The 17771-nt window shown below is 40.3% G+C and overlaps 1 protein-coding gene and 1 pseudogene across 2 annotated transcripts; both read right to left on the bottom strand.

Annotated features, from left to right (window-relative positions):
- Window positions 1-3679: 3679 nt before the first annotated feature.
- LOC119719749 overlaps window positions 3680-17771 on the bottom strand; it is a 34327-nt pseudogene continuing 20235 nt past the window's right edge.
- Window positions 6925-16908, bottom strand: LOC119719590 (NLR family CARD domain-containing protein 4-like). Of its 2 annotated transcripts, XM_038189067.1 has the most exons (4): window positions 16712-16908; window positions 12544-12660; window positions 9650-11758; window positions 6925-9145 (listed from the first exon to the last, which is right to left on the bottom strand). In XM_038189067.1, exons 1-4 carry the CDS (start codon window positions 16863-16865, stop codon window positions 9090-9092), a joined length of 2436 nt encoding a protein of 811 aa, XP_038044995.1. In that variant the 5' UTR covers window positions 16866-16908; the 3' UTR covers window positions 6925-9089. The 2 variants fall into 2 exon arrangements, with proteins under 2 accessions (XP_038044995.1, XP_038044994.1); XM_038189066.1 differs by having other exon boundaries at window positions 6925-11758.

Genomic DNA, 17771 nt, shown 5'->3' with positions numbered 1-17771 from the left:
GCTGCTTTCTGCTGTCGAGCGTTCGGAAATCCAATTACTTTTTGTATCGATCGGATTAACTTCGTAACAACACTAGTGCGCTGACTTGGCACGCGCCCTCTCCCGTCTATTGTTGGGGGATTATATAACACCGCAGCTGTTCGTTCACAGGGACTAACGTATGAAACTCATTTTCGGGCTAAGATCCAAATGTACCATAAAAATATATATATTTTTTTCCATACCTTATGCAATCTTTCCCATAGAATTGGTCAAACTGTACCCGGTCCCTTATACCCACACCTATTCCCTATTCATCCCATCCATTCATTAGGTCAAACTGTGCCCGGAATTTCATAACTTCATTCATTCATATTTATATCTACATATTTACATATTTACATATTTATGTGACCTTTACATATTTCTATGCCAAAGGTCAAATTGTGTCAGACAGACTACTTAAACTACTAGTAACCCTGAAATTGTTCCTATGCAATTTTGCACACAGTGCGTATAGTACTTTGGTTACTCAAGTATAGTAAGGTACTTTGGTTGCTATGGGTAGGCCTACAGTACTTTTGGCCGGCACTGAAAGATAGCAAAAATATAAAGTAACATGTGACTCGCTTTCGGCCAATCAAGACACAGAATCTGTGGGAGAGGTGTTATAAACTAAGATATTAGGGTTCAATGACTGCAAACAGGTCTAGTTGTTCACTATAGCAAGCCTAAAATGTCATTTGGGTGATTTTTGTCTACCAGGAAAGATTAAAGATTGAAGTTTAATATTGTAGTAATACTAGTTACATGTACACTGTTACTTGCCAGTGAAGATTTCATAGCGAATTCGGAATGTACTTTGCAGCCAATAGGGTCCATTGATTTACTGAATTACTCGATGTCAAAGTGATCAATATCGTTGATATCATTTATTTAAAATCATTTCGAGTTAATCGACAGTGATTGAAAAAATATGTGTGTCTGCCAGGTATGTTCGTCCCGTCCACTTAGTTTGTGCGCATGCGCCAAAATCTCGGCTAATTCCAGTGACTGTCGTGCGCAAGTGCATTGGCATGAACATACGAACTGCATGAGCGAGCGTGGATGGACCGCTGAAAAAAGTTTTGTGTTGACAAAGACAAAGCAGGATCTGTTTTCCATCCTAAATAAAAATACAAATGAGGTCCCTTGGAATGACAAGAAGGTTTAAACTAACTTATATCATCAGTGCTTCACAATGTTAAGAGAATATACAACATTTGCAAACATCGAAAAACAAAACTACCAAGTTTTTACGAAATACCTTACTAGGATGTTGTTAAATGACAGTTTAAAGCATCCTGTAAATTTATGGCACCTTGTCTGAAGTCATTTTCAAGAAAATTTGTATTTTTGTATTAATTTCCGGCCGACCACCGTTGGAAAAACCTAACTATTTTTCAACTTCTGCTCCAAATTTACCACTTTTTTTTCAGTTCAAATTTTGTTTGCTAGTGGTTACATGGTCATGAACGGGTGCAGGCCAGCTAGACTGGTTCCCTTACCTTACAATTTCCCTTACCTTACAATTTCCCTTACCTTACAATTTCCCTAACCTTACAATTTTCCGGCATCTATAAATTGATCCATTTCATCTTTAGTGGAGTCAGGGAACCAGACTACTTTAACGTTTCTGTTTTTGTTCTTTTTTCCCCAGCATTTTTTAACAAAAACTTCAAATATGTCAGTGTAACAATATTTGATCCATTATACTAACTCCTCAATTAGTTCATTTCTGAAAATTACAGCAAAAGCCAATGATGTACATTCCCTTTAAACTACATACTGGTACACAGTTAATTGAAACATACCGGTATGGTTATTGGAACTTTATCCACATCTGACATGTCTGAAGTCATTACCATTTTGGTTGTGTGGACAGTTCAGAGGGTTTTTTTGGGGGGGAGGGTGGCTAATTGACTAATTGGCGTGGCTCAAGAGCATAGTTTAAGCAAATATGTAAATTCCATTCAACTATTTAAAAATCGTCTTTTGAAAAACAAAGATACAAAGATAAACTGACTAGGGGAATTATAACAATTTTTGAAAAGTTGGACAAAGAAACTGACTGGAGTGTGGCTTGAACCCACGACCTCCGAATAATTATGCCGGTGCTCTACCAACTGAGCTACCCAGCCCTATGTTGGCGATGCCCCAATTTGTCAACATCTTTGTTCAAGGGGCGCTAGTCAGAAGCCATAAACCGGTCGTAGCCAGGGATCACATCAAGTCATGAAACAGACCCAGGAATGGTTATCTGGATATCGCAGGTTTAAACCCTGCTCAAGTCAATTTCTTTGTTCAACTTTTTCAAAAGTATAGTATAAAAGAAAAAGTGTTTTTCCTAATAATTGTAATTTCCATCGTACGACAAGTAAGCAAATGTCCCAACAATGACTGACACCCCTAGTGCAAGAATGTGGTCCAAAGCGACATTTACTGAGTTCAGCTGAGTTGAGTTGAGCATAAGTAGCTTGTGAAGAGATCACGTGCACAAATGTGTGCATGTGTGACATTACGTCTCTCGCTGAGCCACGTGTGTTAAGTAATATGGTGTACGTAAAATATATGTGTCATCACTTTTCGTAAAATTGATGACTAGGGAGTAGGCCAATAGAAAAAAATTCCTCTTTTCAGATCACTTGCTGTGTCAAGTTAGTGCAGGCAGGCCAGGATTTGTAACTTATATACAAAGACAAAACCAGAAAAAACAAACCCAGCAAAGTGAGATCAAGCTTTGTGAATGATCACACAGAAACCTGTTTTCTAAAGATGTTTTCGTGACCTTTTTATGATGTAGAGATTTGACTTTATGTTCAGTGCTGTAAACTGCTCCTACTTCTTCCAGCATTGGCTATTATCTTTACAGTGGCAGGAACCATACATCCTGCATGTACTGGTACGGTGCATGCTTTCACCTAGGCAAAGGAAAGCTTGCAAGTCTCGTCAGAAAACTGACTTTCAAGTAAACAAACCTTTCATTTGAAGTAAACAAACCAATCTTTTTTTGTGGTGGAAGAGCTGCTGAGAAGCATGTTCGTTGAAACAATTTGTCCACTTAAAAAATACTTCACAAAGGAATTTTTTCAGAAGCACAAGATCCGCGATTGCATGGTAAGAAATTGCAACGTATTTTGCAAATATTCGATATATTGAACATAATCGATATTGAAGATATACCGGTATGTATCAATAAATCAAAAATTCCGATACCATACAACCCTGGGAGTCAACTTATTCAGAACAATTAATTTATCCACGACTGTTTTGTGTAATGATACGTGCTCTTTGGTGTGTTCAAAGCCCATACTGTCGTACGGCGCGGCGCGGATCGGAGCACGTATTATTACACGAAACAGTCGTTGATAAAGCGCGACTTGTTTTTCTTCGCGATCGAGCAACGACGGTGACGTCCCGTCAGACGCCCTCATTCGACAAGTCGATTCAAGAACTGAGCCTCCCTGCAAACACATTGAGCTGTAAGTTTTCAGACTATTTTGCTGTTTTTTTTTTAAATTTTTCGCTGTTTGGGAACAATATAAGGGGTCTCATGGAATGTCAAGAATGTATAGATCAATCCAGGATAACTGTCTCTCTCATTTGTATTCTCTTTACCGTTTTTTTGGGGTCTTTTTGTCCTCGTGTGGGTTTGTGACTATGCTACTGTGACGGTGTCACCAAAGTATGGCAAATCGGTGGAGTGTTTGTGTGGAGGGGTACCCATAATTCAACGCTCCACTCAGTAGAGCTAGTTTACGAGTACTCTGACATCGTGCCCTTGTAGCTGCGCCGTCTTTGCGTAGATTGCAGTGATGGTTGCGCAGACAAAACGGGTATCGGTCTCTGTTTGCACGGTTCCAGTTCGTGGTCAAGGCCGGGATGCAGCTGTACGTAGAGTGTTTCCAATATTCAGCTGGCGGCATGGCACAGTATCGGACTGATTGGTTTGATGAGTTGGTTTATCGGTGAGGTTAAGATGAGAAGCCCTGTTTTGCACCTGGGGAGCATTTTGGTTCACTGGAAAGCACAGCTCAAACCTGCACTGAATAAAAATGGAATGAAAAAAAAAATCAGATTTTCAAATGTTGTTAACCATGGAGGAATAGCTCTCTTTGAATCACTTGCTCAACTGAAAACAAGAAAAGTAGTTTAGAATTTTTCTTCTGGGGTTCCGTTTTACAAAGGCTAAATTGTGAGTACCATTGTCCATTTGAGGGGGATAAAAATACAGACCTGTCAGGGGCGGATCCAGGAATTTTTGCAGAGGGGGGGGGGGGGTCAGGCCCTTCAGATTTTTTTTATCAACAAATCAGTGCTGAAATGTACACAGGTTTTTTTTCTCGGGACATTCTGGGGGCTGGTACCATTCTTCCAATTTCACAATAGGGGCGCTGTTCAAAACCGACGATCAGGCACACTATATCACACAATAGTGTATATACCCCTTTAACCCCCCCCCCCCCTTATAGTCAGGATAATGATTCACACCAGACTCGTTTGAAGGCTCTTACAATGGTAGTATCGAAAACGAAGACCCCTAAAACGAAGACCAAAGACCCACTCGAAAATAAAGAACCACTCGAAAACGAAGACCTGTTTTCGAGTGGGTATTCGTTTTCGAATACACAAAAAACATGAAAAAACAAGTCAGGTGTGTTTACAAACACAAATGCCCCGCAATGGTGACAGTTCCCATGACATAACACCACTCTTTTAACATCACCTTACATGTACCTTGGTCACATGGAACATTCATTGACAGCATTAGTGTCTTCTGTAGGTTTTATATGAATTAATCCCTAATCCCTATAATTTCAGAATAAATACATGATTTCTATTGTTTTAGCCACTGTGAACTTGACCCTTGACCTTTTGGCCCCAAATTCAATAGGCTTCTTAGGATTACCAAGAACAATCCACAAACCAAATTTGAAGTTCACATGTAAAGTATTTCTCAAGTTATTGCGCTGACAAGATTTCTATTGTTTTAGCCACTGTGAACTTGACCCTTGACCTTTTGGCCCCAAATGCAATAGGCTTCTTAGGATTGCCAAGAACAATCCACAAACCAAATGTGAAGTTCACATGTAAAGTATTTCTCAAGTTATCGCGCTGACAAGATTTTTTTGTTTTAGCCACTGTGAACTTGACCTTAGGCCTTTTGGGCCCAAATGCAAAAGGCTTCTTAGGATTGCCAAAAACAATCCACAAACCAAATTTGAAGTTCACATGTAAAGCATTTCTCAAGTTATCGCGCTGACAAGATTTCTTTTGTTTTAGCCACTGTGAACTTGACCTTTGGCCTTTTGGCCCCAAATGCAAAAGGCTACTTAGGATTACCAAGAACAATCCACAAACCAAATTTGAAGTTCACATGTAAAGCATTTCTCAAGTTATCGCGCTGACAAGATTTCTTTTGTTTTAGCCACTGTGAACTTGACCTTTGGCCTTTTGGCCCCAAATGCAAAAGGCTACTTAGGATTACCAAGAACAATCCACAAACCAAATTTGAAGTTCATATGTTAATTATTTCTCAAGTTATCGCGCTGACAAGATTTCTATTGTTTTAGCCACTGTGAACTTGACCTTTGGCCTTTTGGCCCCAAATGCAAAAGGCTTCTTAGGATTACCAAGAACAATCCACAAACCAAATTTGAAGTTCATATGTTAAGTATTTCTCAAGTTATCGCGCTGACAAGATTTGTCCGGACACACACACCCACCCACCCCGACTTGTTTCACATACGTAGTGTGGACTTTCCTTTCTTTTCGTGTAGTTAAGGAACACCAGTGGAAAAACTCATTTTTCTCAAACTGTGAAAACTCTTACAACCCAATTTTTTTTCAATGATTCCCTTTAGTGTTTCTCTTCATTCTGCTACAGATAAACCTAACCCAAAAATGCCTCTAAACCTGTTTTCCAGAAATGGGGAAACAAAGTGTGGACGTGGGCAAGTCCACACTTCGTCGCTGCTACCTACATTATGTGGACGTCTTTTGTTCGGAAGTCCACACTGCGTATGTAAGACAAGCTCACCCACCCACCCACCCACACACACACCCACACACCCACCCACCCACGGAAGGACGAGGCGGAAACAGTATGCCCCTTCGGCTTTGCCGCGGGGCATAAAAAGCATTTACGGTTGCTAATCATGGTAAGATATACGACTGTGCTTTTCTTCGGTTGCCAAATTTCCAGTGGGGGGGGGGGGGGGGCGACTGGCCACAATGTTATTTACTGGCCTCAATGTTATTTTAGCACCAGAAGTTGGTAGAATTTCGGATATAAAACTATCCCAAGAGCGTTTTCATATTCCATTTTCAAAACAAAAGACCATATAGGAATGTATCCAAAATATCAATGGAAAGATAGTGTTCTCACCACAGGGGAACGAGTGGGGGGGGGGGGGCTGGATTTTAAAGTGGGGGGGGGGGGAGAGTGGTGATTTCTGTAGCATCGGTTGGGGGTGGGGGGGTGGGGAGGAGAGAGAGATGGGAGGGGGGAGGAGAGGGGGAATGTACTATTTTCAATAGGGGAGGGGAGGTGTGCAGGCTGGTTTTAAGCCACTGATAAAACATCAGCTGGTTTTAAACACATTTTCTGTGAACTGTTTCGGTGACTTGGTCCAACATGTAAAAAACCTATGACCCATCTCCCTCACTGAAATAGGGCTGGGAGTTTACGGATAATTGGATAATCGGGTATCCGATAAACGCATGGGCTGGATTGTGTTTGAATATCTGTCAAAGAGGACAGGGATGATGGTGGGTTTGAACCATTCAATTCTGAGCAAACCAGAAAGTCACACACTATACACTCTTCCTCACATACTCATCTTAAGGTAAAATGCAATACAACAGAATGTGACTGACACAAAATGATCACACCAGAAACAATTGTGAGATACTAACATCATGTATTTTAATATGAAACCGGAATGCAATCCATATGTCTACTCCGTCAGGCTATTTATAACTGGGCAAGTCCAAGATTTTACACGCGTTATGTCCCAGGAAAGTTTAACCTTCTAAAAAGCAATTAGATCAATGTGTTGTTTTTTTTGTATTCTACTGTTGGACATCTGAAAGGAGAATACCGTACCCACCTTTATCGTCGTGATAAAGATGGTAGGTTACATATGGGACCTTTTCTTGGACTTGCCCTACTTGCAACAAATGAAAATTTTCTAGTTATGTTGAAGAGAGTGAGTCTATTAATGTATGATTACACTATAAATGAAAAAAAATATTAAAAACTTTGTGAAATAGACAGTGAATTGACATCACACTCTTTTAACATCTAATTATGTCATAATAATCTTTGAAATATTTATGAAAACAATTCCAATGCACCTTGTGAGGTGCCCTTTGTTGTTGATTAAAAAAAATCCTTTGTCTTCATTTTTCATGTAATAGTTTTAATTTTCAAGGAATACAAACCTCAAAACAATTGCTAAGGTTCCCCCCTTCAATCATGTCAATGATGTGTCAAATCAGTTATTCCATCTTTTGCAGTTTTTAAAACTGATCTTCCCACCAACCTCTGCACCAAAGTTTAAACAAAATATAAAAAATATATAACATAAACATTCTTTTCAAAACAAATATTTACCAAAAAAGTCATTAATTGGTGGATGGAATAATCCCAAAACTACTCTTGGTAATACTTAATTTTTTTAACCGTATTATAAGTCACACATGCAACTGGGAATTTAGAAGGAAAAAAAACGAGGACATTCCAAACCACACAAGACCTTGTGCAGTGTATTTCAATTTGTTATGGCATTCGTGAGAAGTACTAAAAAACGAGGAAATCAGGGATTCGAGGAAAAGTCGCATGCCTGTTAAGTACAATAAAGCCACTTGGCTAATGAGTCTCCAAAAATATAATTTTATTTACAAAATGTACATGGATTTTCCATCTTAGGTTGAATTAATCACAGCAAACATCATTGTTTTAACGTGATACATCAATACAACTGTTGTCAGGCCAACAAGTCTCAACTTGGAAATGGACCAAACCACCCATACAGCCTCAGAAATCAACAAATACCATATATCTACTGGGTTTTCAAATTAGTGATGTTTTTGTGCACACACGTAAAGATCTGAAGTCTACAGTAATTCTGTTTGCCACTTTATAAAGAGTTTCCAGATGTGGAATCTACACTTATTCACAAACATGGAGATTGTGGTAAACCAGGGATCTTATTTGCATAAACTGCTGTTGTTTTAAGAAATAGTTTAAGTCAGAGAATAGACTTGGAACTGTAGATTTGTGCAAGATTCGCCCCGTCCATTCTTAGCATGAATCTACAGTTCCTTGTCCATTCTCATTGACCCAATCAGCAAATCATACACACTCTAAAAAGTCTCGGGTCAGATTCGACCCAAATCCAGATCAGATTTGACCTGACAATTTTCCGGGTCAAAATAACACTTCTCTTGGGTCACCTTTCTGGCCATTTGACAAGAAAATTGTTATTTGACCCAGAAGAGTGTTAGTTCCAGTCTGTCTCGGATGCAAGGTTATATCTGACCCGGATGCAAGGTTATATCTGACCCGGGACTTTAAGAGTGTCAGTTTGACTTTGATGACAAACTACAGTGTCATATGTAGAGGGTGACCAGCTAATTATCTTACACGCAGTGTGACCCTATACTGACCATCTGAATCCACAATGTGTTATGATGTTTATGTTTAAATTGCAAGCAGACATCCTGGAATAACACATTTTTAATTATCTGTTTTTGGAATTTGCACAGGTCCCTGATTTTATATATAGTATTTTTTTTCAATGGTGAACAGCTAATTGTCTTACATGCAGTGTGACCCTACTGACGATCTAAATTGAGAATGTATTACCATGTTTTGCCTGTGAGAATAGTCCAGCTTAGGATTGAAACATTAGACCCTCTAATTTCGTTGATTTTCTTGTAAAATTTCCTTTTACTGAGAATGTTATCATTTTGATATTGTTATGTCTAGTACATGTAATTCTAGAGTGAGCTTGGCAAGGGAGAATTACAATGCAACCCTGAGTGATGGGAAGAGGGACTGTAACTCATCCCATCTGTCCAATGCCCAGAAGAATCAACTCAGTCAGTCTGGGCATGTTACCTACAGCCGAGGTAAAGTGTGGAATGTCTGACCGTGTCAAATTGCAATAGCTCAGGTCCAGCTTATTTAAGTGCATCATTTTGGATAATTCCTTGGCCCACACTGCAGCACATTTACCCAATGACCTGTTCCAACGAAGATCCAAGCCAGTCAGTTTGGGCATGTTACCTATAGCCGAGGCAATGTGTGGAATGTCTGACCGTGTCAAATTGCAATTGCTCAGGTCCAGCTTATTTAAATGCATCATTTTGGGTAATTCCTCGGCCCACACTGCAGCACATCCACCCAATGATGTGTAACCATCAAGATTCAAGTCAGTCAGTCTGGGCATGTCACCTACAGCCAAGGCAATGTGTAGAATGTCTGACTGTGTCAAATCGCACCAGCTCAGGTTCAGCTTATTTAAGTGCATCATTTTGGATAATTCCTTGGCCCACACTGCAGCACATCCACCCAATGACTTGTTGCCTTCTAGGATCAACTCAGCCAGGCTTGACATGTTACCTACAGCTGAGGCAATGTGTGGAATGTCTGACTGTGTCAAATTGCACCAGCTCAGGTCCAGCTTATGCAAGTGCATCATTTTTGGCAATTCCTTGGCCCACACTGCAGCACATTCACCCAATGAATTGTTGCTATTAAGATTTAAGTCAGTCAGTTTGGGCATGTCATGTACAGCCGAGGCAATGTGTTCAATGTCTGTGCTCTCCAGTTGGCTCAAGCTTACTTCAAGTTTCTCAAGGCTTGTCAAGTGTTTGATATGAGGGGCCCACTCTACAGCTCTACCTCTCAATGTATAGCAACCATTTATGTCAAGACTGGTCAAGAGATTGTTGCATTTCAGTGATGACAGGATTTTCTCAAGCTCACCCTTCACTAAAGGACAACTCCAGAGCATCAGATGACTGAGGTTTTCCATGTAACCCATGGCAAAGGCTAAACCACTGACTGAAGACACATCAGAAACCTTCATGGTTTCAATGCATGCCAGCTGTGACACCTGGAATTCTGACCTACAGATGATTTCAAGAACGTATATGAAAATGCGGAAATCAGTATTGTTATTCACCTCGATATCTGATGGGATGAGTGAGTAGCTGGTGAGACACCGTGGGACCTTTTTGGATTGGCTTTCAAAAAAACATTGTCTACTGATCGCTTGTGTAACAGCTTTTTGGTACATGTATCCGGGCTGATCATGCTCCTTGAACTTACGTTCAAGCAAGGTTACAATGTCTGTCATACACTTTTTATTGTCACCACAACAAAAACGTAAAAGGAACTCATTTGAAACAATGCACTCAACTGACCGGCAAAGTTGCCTTAATTGTTTTTGAAATTTTCCCATTGGTACAACTTTGTACACTGTACTCTGTACAAATCCCTGGCTTGACAAATGTACACTTTGCAAGTATTTCCCAGCACAGTATTCCTGAATAGTCTTGTGCGTGAATTGTATGTTGTTGTGGCATTTGAGGTCTTTGATAACTCTCTCCTGGGTTAGGATGCCCGCTTTCAGTGCCAGGTCCAGCGCATTTGGTTCAAACTCATCTTTTTGAAATGAGAAATTCTGGTCGGCACTTATGAATCCACTCAGTGCAGTTTTGCCTATAGCAATCACTGTTTTTGATGCATCTTCGGAGCTATATCCTTTTCTTGTAAACATGTTATCAACTGCCTCAGTGAAGAGGCGTGAAGTTGTTTTGGGGAGTTGTTTTTTCTCCCTCCACAACAAACATATGAGAAGAAGTAACATTGGGTTACTTGCAAAATCATGCATCGTGTTCGACTGTGCAATGTGTTGAATTAGTGCATTGACAACATCAGGATCTTTGTAATAGAATTTCCGAATGTATTCATTGACATCCTCATCAGTAAACCCCAGAACCTCTATGTGTGTGCAAGGATTTTGGACAAGTGATTTTGACATCAGTGTCTCAAGATGAGAGGGGCGAGTTGCAACACAGATGAAGCAATCCCTGTATGCTGTTCTATTGAGTGCTTTGAGGATAGAACCGAATGAGGCTGCATCAAGTGTTTTGGTCTTCATTTCATCAAAACCATCCAAAAGAATCAAGACCTTATCTGAGTTGCCCTGAATGAATTTATCAAGTTCAACTTTGGCTACTCCAGATGTTTCGCCTAGAAGTTGATCAAAAGTGGAATCAACAAGATCTGATTCTTGGAACAAGGCACACATCTTTAAAAGAAAGACAAGCGTGAATCTTTTCAGGATTTCACATGCCTCATCAGCCCAGTCATATGCAATCTTGTCAAAAATGGTTGACTTCCCGACACCACCAATGCCAAATAAAATAGCACGATTGAACTCAGTCTCGGGCCAATCTTTAAATATCTTGTCATACTCTGTAGAATATACAATTTCGTCAGAATATTCTTCTTCTACAGAACCTTTCTTTGTTCTAACCCGCAATTTAGTGTAAATGCCAACAATGGGTCTTTGATCATCAGGAACCCCAGGGTTCAACTGAACATAACTGCGCGTTGTCTTGTACCATTTCCTCAAAATGTCCCTGGTCTTGTAACCGACTTCTTGGTTGAGATCCGCCACTCTTGGTTCTTGGTCTGGTTTCCGAGTCTGTGGAAGTACTCCTGTTGAGGTCAAACAAGCAACATGCACTAGTAAGCAGCAGGTCACGGGTTTGTGATTTTTCTCATAATCACTTGGGACAACACTGAGTATACAGCGTTTATAAAATACCACGTCAGTGGAGGGCAAAACCCAATATTGAATGTACATGTATTATTTCAGTTTAACATTGTTTCTGAAACGATTGAATATTCTTCCTCTACAGAGGCAAATATGTAAAAGAAGTGGAGACTTGGGATTTACATGTACAGTTCGTCAGGAGGCAGTGTACAAAATAAAATTACCCAAAAAATAAACCCAAAGATATTTGTGGCTTTTGTATGGTACTTTTGTTAGACACAAGTTTGTCTCAAGTTGGTTTAAATAACATTCAAATTTTTTTCACCAATAAAAAATAAATGAAGACAAAAACTAGTAACTGCAGTGTGTAGGCTTTAAAACAGTTGATTCATTATTCCATTCATTCATTTATAAGTGCAAAATTAATACATGTTCGTGACTTGTGTAAAACTATCTTCACTTTTTTCATTTTCTTTCAAATGTGACACACAATAGGGGGCGCCATTTGGCATGGGTACATAAAGAACAAATTACAAGACTTTACCCACTATAAATAGAGCCCTACTCAGTGTGCTCACCATAGCCCTATATTGGTGACTTTCTCTCTCGCATTACCAGCAATCCGCTCTTTGTGTCCCTGATTGTGTAGTATATCACTGCCCCCCCCCCAAATACATTACACCTGATCTAATATATCAATTAGTGTAACAAACAAGATCACATTTACCTGCTCCATCCGACGGCGAGATGTAGAAGTTGACTACATTTGAACCAACAATGGTAGGATTGTTGCTACCGCTGACTGTGCTGATTTTTCCGATGGCTCCAGTTCGTTGTGGGGAATCTAAAATCAGAAGAATTAAAATATCTCTTGAAAGGATACTGACAAAATGATTCATGTACTTCATCTCTAGATGTAATCCGTGCTTTGAAAACTGTGACTTTTAATGAAGATATATAAGGCCAAACAAAAACAATGGTGTGTTTACAGTAACCCGACCGACCTGGGATTTTTGCAGCCAAACTGCCGACCTCAAACGTTTTATTGCCATTTTGCTAGTTGACAATTTTAAATTAGGACTGTGCATCAGAACCTAATTTGAATTAGGGCTGTGCATCGGAACCGCGTACCCAAGTAATGGACCGTTGATGTCAGGAACCGGTTCCAGATTATGGGATCGGGTACCAGTAACCAACTTTACAAATGGCTTAGTAACTTGTCAAACAATGAAAAGGAAGAAAAGGTTTTTATGTCATTTGTGGACAATTTTAAAATGAAAACCAGGCTATACATAGAAAAACAAAACAGATTCCCATTGATGACGCTTGCGAAAATGCAATTTATACAGCAAAGCTTAAGAACTCACTGTTCATGTACACACTGGTATTTTTCTGTATTGACGCACTGATGTGGATTGCAGTGACCTTATGAACAATGTGTACAGCAATTTTGAGTTTGGATTTCTTTAACAGATACCCGGGTTCCTGTATTTTTTGCAATCGGGTATGCCCGCTTCCTGTATACTACCCATAAATGCACACTCATATTTTGAATGAGAACTATTTGCAATATTTGCCACAATAATTTTCCACACTTGAAACTGACCATGATATCACACAAACATACCTGTGATAAAATGTGCAATCATGACGACGTAAAATCTTGAATAACACTAGGCCTTAAAAGTACATCTGTTTTTAATTTCACGTACAAGCTGATATGTTTCATTTCTTAGGTAGCTAGTACACGCAGAACTCATGTGAACCAACATGATGAATGAGTAGCGTGCAACACCAGCCAATGGAAAGGCCGGCGTACGCTTTACAAGCATCACTTTTCCACAGTATGTTTTTGTCCTTGATATATTCTTCTTGTTTTTAGAAGAACACAGCTTGTGTATGAGTTAGTGCTAGCGCTAGCCAGCCCTAGCTTGGGCTTGACGTATGTCACAATGTCATATCAACAGCTAGCTAGCTAGCTAGCTACTATAGCAGCGCAGGCAGGCGGTCCGTGATGGCCAGGTTCACTGCATGATCTCTGTATGGATAAATAGTTCGCCATTCCGGTCTCATGAGACGACAAAGCAGAACACATGTAGCAGCGGTCAAATATATTTTTTTCTGAGCAGAACTGTTCAAATTATACGATCCCTCATAGATACATGAAGATGTGATTCAAGTTTTCCTGTTGACTGATCTGACTGACTGTATACGACGGAGCTTTGATACCAGTATGATCCGCATTTTTGCGAAAAAACTTGATGGGCACGGGAAAGGATAATAATTAATATGTTTAAAATATTTATAATTTTTTTTGTTTTAATTAATAGAAGTTAGCTGATTCTTAGCTGCATTCTTTGAATTTGAAAGCCCCATCTTCCACTTTTTAAATCACATTATTTCAAACTTCCCTGCACTGACTGAAAATCCTGGCAAGACCGCTGTTTGTTTTACCTCCACGGTTACACAGAACCTAAATGGGGTCTATGATCATATCCTTGCCTGAATGTCAAGTTTTTGTATATTGAATGTAAACCTACAAAATATAACACTGGATGGCAAGTTTCATGTATTTTTTTAATGTGAGGAATTAATTGTATCGGATTGAAAATAAATCCTTGCATAATTATTTCCTTCTTTTTGGGTATAAATAAAATTAGATACAGTTTGTTATGAATAAAATCAACAATATCCTTATTCGTAAAAACTGTAGGCCTATTATTGGGTCCACCACCCATACGGAACCCCTGGCCAATTTGTTTTCAATGCACATATTTAGTTTGCATTAATGTGAGGAATTCATTGACTTGCTTGCCAACCCACTGACTTGCTTGTCAGTTTTGACGTCGTCTCACTCTTCACTAATGTCCCCACAGGCGAGGCCTGCAAACTACCTGAGGAAAGACTTGAACATTATACTACTCTTGGTGAACGCACAGACCTGTCCCCCGAACAAATTCATGATCCGTTACTAACATGTATTTCTTCCAGTTGTTTTGAGTGACAAGGCAAGTTCTACGAGCAAAGGGCTGGGACCTCCATGTGGAGTCAGGTTGGCGTAGCGGTACTTTCCTCGCCTTCCACCGCTGTGACCCGGGTTCGAATCCCACCTGAGCCAATATGTGGATTGGGTTTTCAGCCCCTGCCTGATTCCGTGGGTTTTCCCCAGAATATTCTTCTGGGGTTTTCCTCCCACCCAAAACTGCAACTTCTTCTCATTGTCTTCTCTCTACAGGTTTCTTCAGGCTTGCGAGCTACAGTGCCTAGGGCGCTTTTGAGGAGTCCTAGGTTTCATTTAATGATTAATAATAATAATAACCAGCAACACACCAGCATCAGCTTCGCCATGGAACAAGAACAAGACGGCATCATACCATTCCTGGACGTCAAGATCTCCAGGAATCCGGATGGCACCCTGGGACACAGCATCTACAGGAAACCAACCCACACCGACCGCTATCTCCACCAACGGTCGTTTCATCACCCTAGCATCAAGTCATCGGTCATCCGGACCCTAGTACAGAGAGCCTTCGACGTCTGTGACCAAGACAACCTCAAGCACGAACTTATGCACATCCAGGTATCACTACAATGGAACGGTTACAAACCCAACCGCATCAAGATCAGCAAACCTGACCAACGGGTTTCGCAAGACATCGGGTATCACCTCAAGGACATCTGGCCCCCACTCCTCCAGACTGATGGGTCTCCTATACCCTAGGTCCTGCAGCCCTACTGTTCAACCAATCAGTGGGCACACCAAGCTTGCTCAAGGCTCCCAGCTACTTGGCATCCACACAGGATGCAACTTCACATTTCATCGATTTTGCTTTTGCTACTTAAGCGTTTACTTTCTTAGAGTTTAGGCACTCTCCTGAAGACGGTCAGAGCATACTGACCGGAACGTCGAGTTTATACCTCTGGTTCTTTTCAAAACCATTCTCTTAGTTGAGAAATTATTCGCAAATGGTGTATCCGCAAACCTTTCATTCATTAGTATCTCCACCATGCAAAGCCTCAAATCTTACTTAGGAATTCATTGAATTGTATCCGACCTGAACACATTATTTTTTTTCAAAGTAGACAGGTGTGGAATAAAATAAAAAATCAGTGCAAACTTCCAATTCTAAATTTTAAGGTGTTTTATTATTGAGCTGTTTTGCTGTGTATCTTGAAGAATGAATGCATGTACATGTAGATGAACTTCAACTCTGGGTCAGCCTGCAGTTTTCTTTGGAGTGCATGTATGATCACCCAGGCCAAGTAGGCACTAGCTGGACTTGGAATCAGGAAGTTTTTTGTCTGACAATACATTTTCAATTTTCCAGAGACTCACAACATTTACACCAGACTCTGACAGGCTGACATTATTCAAAACAGATTAACCCTGCGCAAACAGTTGTATTTGGCGCAAAATCATATTGTTATTAATCTAATGGGGTAGGGAGGGGTAAAATGTCCCTGCCTACCCTCAAAAAATGATCAAATGAAAAAATCCTGGCGACGCCCATGATGTTAAGTGAGTTTCAAACATTGCAAAAGAGCATGCAAATGCAACAACTGAAATGAAAAAAAACCCCAAAAAACACAAAATAACATTACTTCCCTACCTACCAGTACCTATCTGGTGGTTTTTTTTGGCCGTTACCGTAAACAACACCATTTATTTTGTTTGGCCTAACATGTATAATTATGAAAAATCTGACTGTCCCCAAAACAAGTTGAAACCTGACGACTTACAAAAAAATCCTGGAGTGAAGTGGATGGGTGGGTAAGGTAGGTGAGGTAGGATGGGGGGGGGGAGGGGGGTTGAGTTGGGAGGGACGAGGGAGACCTCATGCCCCTCCCTCCTTCATAGATCCCATGCAAATGGTCTAGCTACTAAATGTACTCACCTGTTGCAGTTGAGGGGGTGGGTACCTGTGCCTCCTGTTGCATCGTGGTAGGGACATCAGTCTGGCAGGCTGCTTCAGATTGTGCATCCATGGTACTTTGGGTCACCCAGCCACACTCAGACCTTACCCACCTGCAGTGCGTTGATCTTTTCATTGTAGAAGTTTGTACTTTTCGGAACGAAGCCACAAATGGAAGTCCTGTTTGTCAATGATAAATAAAAAGTTGTAACACACTGGTCTTCATATTCCAGCTTCAATCTCATTCTTCAGCATGAAAATGTGTACTTAAAAAGTTTCAGTGTTTTAGAAAGCGAGTAGTAGTTGTCTCAATGTACCATTTATTTGTTAATAAATATGTGTTTGTCACTTTAATGCTTGGAACTGTCCTCCACAAGTTTGTATGTCATTCAGCTTGTACATGAATAAAGCCATACATAATAGGGAAATTTTGTTGTGGTCTCGAAGAGTTTCAAGGGTAAAACCAGGGACTTTGGCACCCGAGACCAAGACCGACACCAGCGCTTTCAAGACTGGACCAGCCCAGCCGGGACCGAGACTTTAGGGCGAGACTGAAACAAGACCAAGACCAAAAAAAAAGGTGGTCTCGTGTCACTTATAGCAACTGCACCAGACTAATGCACAGTTCACTGTCATTCAGTGAGATCAGTAAAATGTGACTGCAAAACTTCTTAACCCTAACAATCCCATACTAAACTAGTAAACTGATTACATGCTTTACTTTGGGTTAGGCATACCTACATAATCAGAGTCCAACAGTTTGGGTGCAGAGTTTGCCATATAGTGTTGGAATTTGCAAGAGTGAGGTAGGTTCCTAGTAAATCACTCAAGGGAATAAGGGCTAATAGGATACCCCTGACATTTAATACAATCCATGAAACAAAAAAAGAAACCAAAAAACAAGAAGAAATGAACCTTTGTACGGCAAAACTTACCGGTACAGTCGAGTTCGTAGCAGGTTGATTCAGAGACGTCCAAGCATTACAGCCCTGTACATGCAGCTGCCGCACCCAACAATCCCATGACCACTTGACGGAACTAT

Source organism: Patiria miniata, unplaced genomic scaffold (genome assembly GCF_015706575.1).
Source record: "Patiria miniata isolate m_02_andy unplaced genomic scaffold, ASM1570657v1 HiC_scaffold_8, whole genome shotgun sequence".
NCBI lineage: Eukaryota > Metazoa > Echinodermata > Asteroidea > Valvatida > Asterinidae > Patiria > Patiria miniata.
The sequence above is the reverse complement of the archived record's forward strand: the minus strand, read 5'-3'. Positions and strand labels throughout refer to the sequence as shown.